Below are 7270 nucleotides of genomic sequence, written 5' to 3' on the forward strand. Positions count from 1 at the left end.
AAGAAGAAGAAGAAGAAGAAGAAGAAGAAGAAGAAGAAGAAGAAGAAGAACAACAACAACAACAACAACAACAACAACAACAACAACAACAACAACAATAACAACAACAACAACAACAACAAATGTACTTGCTTCTAGAACGCACAGACTCACCAAACTGAATAACAATCGTCTCTCTTATGCTTAAAAAGAGTGAAAAATCCAACAATTCCGCGAACTATGAATAAACAAATCAGCACATCAAAGTAACGCCGCACGAGCCCTCACACACAGTACACACTCACACAATCGTCCAGCCACAGAGCGGTGTCACTGAGCGCACGGCCACTAATACTAATGAAGCAAGTCGTGAGGTCGGCTTGTGTTGGAGAGAGTGCGGGCGACACTCTCTTGTGAGAAGGTCGAAGTTCACCGAAGGCCAATGGTTGAACTAGCCACGGTATGACCTCATTCCACGTTAAACCGTTTGGTGTTTTTTATATATATATATATATATGTATGTATACGTAATTAAAAATACTTTTTCCTTGAATGAAGAACTTCGCTGTGCGAGTTTGACTCTCACATACACACGTTGTGTGGCTATAGTATAGAATGCCTCTTCTTGTTTTGTAATTTTAAGGAAAGTTTGGAGTTTTCCTGTTTTTTTTGGTGTTTCATTTCACTTATTTGCTTCTGTTTGATTGTTTTTTTTTGGGGGGGGGGGGGTTGTTTAGTTTGTTTGGTTTTCCCTTTTTTTGGTCTGTTTTTTTCTGGGTTTTTTCTTCTTTTTTTGGTTCCTTTGGTTTTTTGAAGGGATGAAAACAGCTAAAGCCTTGTTTTCCATTTGCACTTTCCTATCATTTGCTGTGCTGGCTTCGTTTCCGTCAAAATATGTGTCCTTAATATTCTCACTTTTCATGTCGAAGAAACATGCTACTAAACGCTATCTAGGAATTATAAAGTTTCTGTTTGACATTTCAGGACTATGAGAAACCAAATGCTCTGTCTGCTTTATCAAAATCGAAAGATTATTTGGAGTCGTTATCATGTTATTCGATGATTTGCATTCGGAGTCGTTATCATGTTATTCGATGATTTACATTCGGAAAAGCTTGATGTGTTGTGAGACTCAACATTTTTCACGTCAAATTTCTCAAAACTAGGTACCGAGCAGATTAGAATTTTGTAATTGTTGGAGAGCAAAATGCCAACAGTTACGCTCAGGCAAGTGAAACGCTATCTGTTTCGGAATGTTATGATGATAAATATTACCACACTCACACACACACACACACACACACACAAATCTGAAGTCAAGAATAAATATTCACGCTCATGGCAAAATAACAATGGCAAGTACAGACTTCTAACATACACTGGTTTACTGCAGATTACTTGGCGTATTTGTCTCGTAGTCAGTGTATGTTTGCTCAATCATTTTACGTTGGTGTTGTCTCATAACACAACCTTAAATAAATGCTCTCTAGCTGCATTCTTGTTTGCATTATAGATCTAATCGTAATAGGTAACTCTCAGAAAGAGGTCAACATTTGTCAGAAAAACGTCAAGACATAATCCTAAATATTCACTTGCTACAATTATACAGTGGTCTCAAAAGCGACCACGAAAGAAATGTTGACTTGGCTAATATGTATGTATGCATTATGCATTATACTTTTTTGTGCTGTGTATATATATACAGGCTGAAGAGTTGGAGAGATACCCTGCAGAGGACATGATTATCCGTAATATTCATTTGCTACAGTTACAATGATCTCAAAAGCAACCAAGGAAAAAGTGTCTTTTTCACTTAGCTAATAAGACTAATGAGATCTATTCTGTTTGTGCTATATTATACAGGCTGAGGAGGAGAGATACATTGTATCCTTTACATTCATGCTTCAGGTGCAGTCATCTCAAAAGTGACCACGAAAAAAGTGGGGTTTTTTGCCTTAGCTAATAATTATATAAGTATGTATCACTCATTACTATACTGTTTTGTGTTATATACAGGCTGAAGAGGAGGAGAGATACACTGTAGAGGAACTACTCTCTGACCTGGCGGACTGCGCAGCACGTCAAGTGTTCCTGCTGGTGGACCAGAGCTACTCGGGTGAGATCTCCCACGCCCTGCGCTCCTCGACAAGTCACGAAAACGTGCTCGTCATTAGTAGCGGGAAAGGCTTCCAGTACTCCTACAACAGCGAGCTGACTCGCTACTGGTCCGGGCAGAATGACACTCGAGCTTGTGTCACGGACATATACAAGGTGAGGGTTTGATAAATAGTTATAGGTACTTGTTTGCGCCTCGCGACAATGCAAAAAATTTTTTAAGGTTTAAGTATCTTAAGTCAATATCCTTTTTCGTGTGTTGGTAAGTGTCTGACGACGCTCGCAACTGCATAAAATCATATTAGCGCGTGAGACACATTAAGAATTCGTCTTGAATTTTGCTGGATGGCACCCGAAGCCTGCTGGTATCGATTTTAGGAGCACCAAGGGACCGTTATCGTGCGCAACATGGACATGGGACCTCTGAGATTTTTGCGCCCTTGCCAGAGAAGGCTATGTGTTAGATCTTACCTACCCAAAGGTCAGGGGTGTGGCTGAAATACAGCAGTAAGAATTTGCCAAAGAGAAGCGGGAGAACATTACATGCTGCAGAAAGATCCAGGAGCCCAGAGAAGGGGGACAAAGCACAGAGGGGGGGGGGCATGAAGTGAAGACAAAAGCAGACTATAGAAGACGGTTAGAGACCAGGGGAGGAATTGAAACGAAACATTTTGGGGGAAGAAAATTATGTTCCATCGCAGTCAGGTTTCGAATCCGGGACCTATTGAATGAGAGACAAACACCGTGCCTAGAGACCACGAAAGCCCTTCGTCCATATCTGATTCGATGGAGCCAAAAAAGTGGAAGTAATGAAAACTCCTTGACTTGAATAAACCAAGTTCAAGAACGCCCTGTTTAGGATATAAACCTCAGCTCGAATTTACACCAACTGATCTTGCGGTGTTTTCAGTACATGCGGGAGATGATGATGATGATGATGATGATGATGATGATGATGATGATGATGATGATGATGATGATGATGATGATGATGATGATGATGATGATGATGATTATCATGATCATGATGAAGGTAATATTATTGTTATTATTAGTATTATTAGTAGTAGTAGTACTATTATTATTACTATTATTATCATCATTATTATTATTATTATTATTATTATTATTATTATTATTATTATTATTATTATTTGCATTATTATTATTATTATTATTTGCATTATTATTATTATTATTATTATTATTATTATTATTATTATTATTATTATTATTATTATTATTATTATTATACTTTTACTACTACTACTACTACTACTACTACTACTACTACTACTACTACTACTACTACTACTACTACTACTACTACTACTACTACTACTACTACTACTACTACTACTACTACTACTACTACTACTACTACTACTACTACTACTACTACTACTCAATAGTAATAATAATAAAATAATAGTAATAATAATAAAACAATAGTAATAAAAATAGTAAAATAAGAGTAATAATAATAGGAAATAGTCCTTAAACCCTAGAAGGTTATAAGTGCTGGACAATGTAGAATCATCGTTCAATATCTATCTATCTATCTATCTCTCTCTCTCACACACACACATACACACACACACACACACACACACACACACACACACTCACACACAAACACGCACACACATACGGACACGCACACCCGTACATGTATACAGCTCCCAGACTCACACACATTTTTACTTACAAAATCCACTGCCATAGGTTAAAGTTGCATAAATGCGTTTTAAGTATTTTCTTAAACTATCTTTCTGGTGACAAAGGCTGAAACGAATTTTTTTTTTTTCATTATTCGCTTATTTATCTATTTTCTTTTTAGGGGGCGGCACGGGTTCAATTTCTAGGGGCATGGGAAGGAAAATCTCTTCCACCTTACTTATTTGAACATACAGTAGGCACTCTGTTTAAGAGCCCCCCCCCCCCCCCACCCTTTTCCCCCCTATTGTTCTTAAAGGAAAAGGGGATATTACTTGTTCTTTGTCTTTTCTTTGTCATTCACAGAGTAGCTTAGACTTTATAGAGAAGTCTACCCCTCTCATGTCAAACCCTGGAAAAGTCGAGAAAACACTCTCGGGAGCACCCTGTGACGTCACGCCACCATTCTCGAATCGTGAGCTTCGTCGAGACTATTTTGGCTGCCAAAACCTGCCCACCGCCGTCTGGCTCCGGGAAATACTTCGTCAGTCGGATGACGACATTCCGGAAATCCCTGATGCATAATGGGAACACAATAAGTTAACAAGATGTCATAGTGAACAATTCCCTACTTTCCTTACAAGGAAAGTATTTTTGTTGACTTCAGGAGGAAAAGGACCCTTTCGGGTTCGGCTAAATCGGTCTTGCTGTAGGACCAGAAGACAAAAGATCCATGTGATAATTGTCCATACTGCCACAATCTGACCTTGACGAAGTGAACCATGAGACAAGCACATAGGCTGGCCGTCCTGTTCGCTAGTCGCAGCCATTCCGCTCAACATCGCTGCATAAAGCAAGCTTTTTACCACGCTTTGGAAGCCCAATAATCCGTTCATCACCTCGTAAACTCGCAGAAATCAGAGCATTTTATTGCTATTATTTTCATTGTGAATCCATCACGTAAAAAGAAGACATTTCGAGAAAGTTTTTTTTTTTAAATTGTAATCTGGATTTGATTACACGTTACAGTCAATTGACTATGTCATTTACTTGAGCATTTAAAACTGTTACAATGCACATGTACACAAAAACGCGATGAAACTGATAGTGTTTGCTTATTTTTGCTTGACAATGTTTTGAAATAATACAAATAAATCGTCTGAATAACGTTATCAACAATGGGAACCCACCCCTTTACCCTCAAGAAAAGGATCCTAAAATAAATAGCCATATGGTTATCAATAACACATTGTACATAAAAAAAAATATGTATTTCAATTATCACTGATTATCAGGCAAAAAGAACAAAGTATATGATGGAATGAGATATTCAAAGAAATAAAAGAATTCAAAGATTCATGAGTAAGCAAATGAATGAATACATTAAAGTGGTTCCTTTTCACAGTATAGTGATTAATGAAGTTCTAAAGTTTGAGCTTTATGTAGCCTGTAGGCTCGAAACCTATCTCTGAGAGTCGGGACTACCATACAAGTAGTGTGAATCCAGTTCTTGTTTTGTCTCTTCGCCTCGATTTTCAAATTCGAAATTGGAGATAAAAGTCATTATTTTGTTTTCAAATACTTTTACCCTCCACATGATCTTGTTCAATCTTTCTATTCACAGTGCATTTTTTTAAAAACATGTACCATTTGCGTCCTTTCTATACCGTAATTCCCCCTTAGATTACTGTTGAGGTGTATATGTAGCAAATACACTGACTTGTCCAATGTTCTCTGCTCTGGGTATATGCTCAGTTTTTATCGAAAATAACAACGGGATATCGTCAACGTCCACGCTGTCCTCTTCTCATTATAAGTTCTCTTTCTCCTCAACTGCCCCTCCTGCTTCTCATCTTTTTCCCCTTGACTCCTTTCCCAGCCCCTTCCTTCTCCTCCTGCTCCTCTCCGTTCTCATCTTTTTTTCACTCCTCTTCTTTCTCCTCTCCACATCCTCCCCCATCCCATTCCTCCCCCTCCTCCTTCTCAGCTTCACTCTATGTCCATTACCTTCTTTCTGTCCCTCCTCCCCATCATGTAGCATCACTTTAAACTCTTCACCCTTCATGTCTTTACATGATGTCACATAATAATTTATTTTCTCCTTCCCATTTCTAGTCGTCGTCTTCTCCTGCCATCATCTGGCACTGGTTTTAATCTCTACCTACTCCCATTTCTTACAACTGTGTAGCTTAGTTTCAATTTTTTTATATTCTTAATGTCAAAAGGATGATTTTGAAAAAATGGTAATTGTTGTCTTTGGCAGTGTTGTATTTTTTTATCATGTTCAGCTTATACGTCATTTTCATTATGAACAAAATTCACAATTTAACAAAGTACAAACAAGGAAAGATTGAAATGAACAACGTCACAACAATAACGACAGAAACAATAATTACAAGAACAACAGCAACAACAGCAACAACAGCAACAACAGCAACAACAGCAACAACAGCAATAACAACAAAGACGGTAAATACCACGAACAGACACAACAAAATCATAGCATAAGCAGCTGTATTGATAGCCAGCAATGACAACAGCTGCAACAACAAATAAAAACAGCAGTAACAACAGCAGCAACACCAATAATAACAACAACAACAACAACAACAACAAAAACAACAACAACAACTACAACTACTACTACTACAACAACAACAGCAACAACAACAGCCACAACAACAACTCTGTTGAAAAATATAACTATATAAAAATATGATATCCTTTTAATACATCATATTACGACTTCAGCATTGACAGTATCCGCTCCCATTAGAGGATCGAAAGTCACAGCCCTCAAACTAGTTTTTTTCTTCTATTTTAACAGGGTACGTTACCCTTATCCCACCACACATCAGCATTATCAAAGGAATTATTATGTATCTATGTTGCTTGCGACCATTGTATCGATGATGCAATGTTGTATTTATTGACTGATTGCGGTTTTGATTTTGCTTTTTAGAAAAAAGCAGTATGTCCATGTAGTTCCAAAAGTAACAGTTACTGATGCCCAATAAAATGACGTTTTTTCCTGTTTTCCCTGTATGTTTGTTATGCATTTTTACAGTTTAGTCTGACACTCTTTCTTAATATAAATGTTGTTCTTTTCCCCCGGTGCGTCAGGACCAGCATCTACACCACAACACTATGACATAGCACCAATACTTCACGACAATGTGTAGACAAAACCTGCATTCTTTAACGCTCTCTGTCTTTCTTCTCTAAGCCCTTTGTTTTGGCACTCCAAATTTTTTTTTTCTTTTTCTTATCAGCAACCCTTGATTTGCTCCTCTTTAAAAAAAACCAAACCAATAATGTGCGAAAAGGAAAGGGGATTGATATCGACCAAGATACAAAGAGCCCACAATAGATACATGAACAGAATAGCATCAACACGAAACCATGGTTCATCACGCAGTAAGAGGAAGCCTGGGTACATTGTACGTGATACATTTACTCCGGCTTATAGAAAGAGAACGAGAACGCAGCGAAGTCGTTATTGTTGTTATTATTATTATAA

General features: G+C 37.8%; 1 protein-coding gene across 1 annotated transcript in view; it reads left to right on the top strand.

Annotated features, from left to right (window-relative positions):
- The window catches only part of LOC101864447, a gene marked incomplete in the record, with an annotated part of 31943 nt that extends 25156 nt beyond the window's left edge, over positions 1 to 6787 (top strand). Inside the window, 2 exon segments of the mRNA XM_005094698.3 lie at positions 1996 to 2250; positions 4117 to 6787. Coding sequence (XP_005094755.2) covers positions 1996 to 2250; positions 4117 to 4335 — 474 coding nt within the window.
- Positions 6788 to 7270: the final 483 nt, after the last annotated feature.

The sequence above is a fragment of the Aplysia californica genome, unplaced genomic scaffold (genome assembly GCF_000002075.1).
Source record: "Aplysia californica isolate F4 #8 unplaced genomic scaffold, AplCal3.0 scaffold00088, whole genome shotgun sequence".
In the NCBI taxonomy this organism is placed as follows: Eukaryota; Metazoa; Mollusca; class Gastropoda; order Aplysiida; family Aplysiidae; genus Aplysia; species Aplysia californica.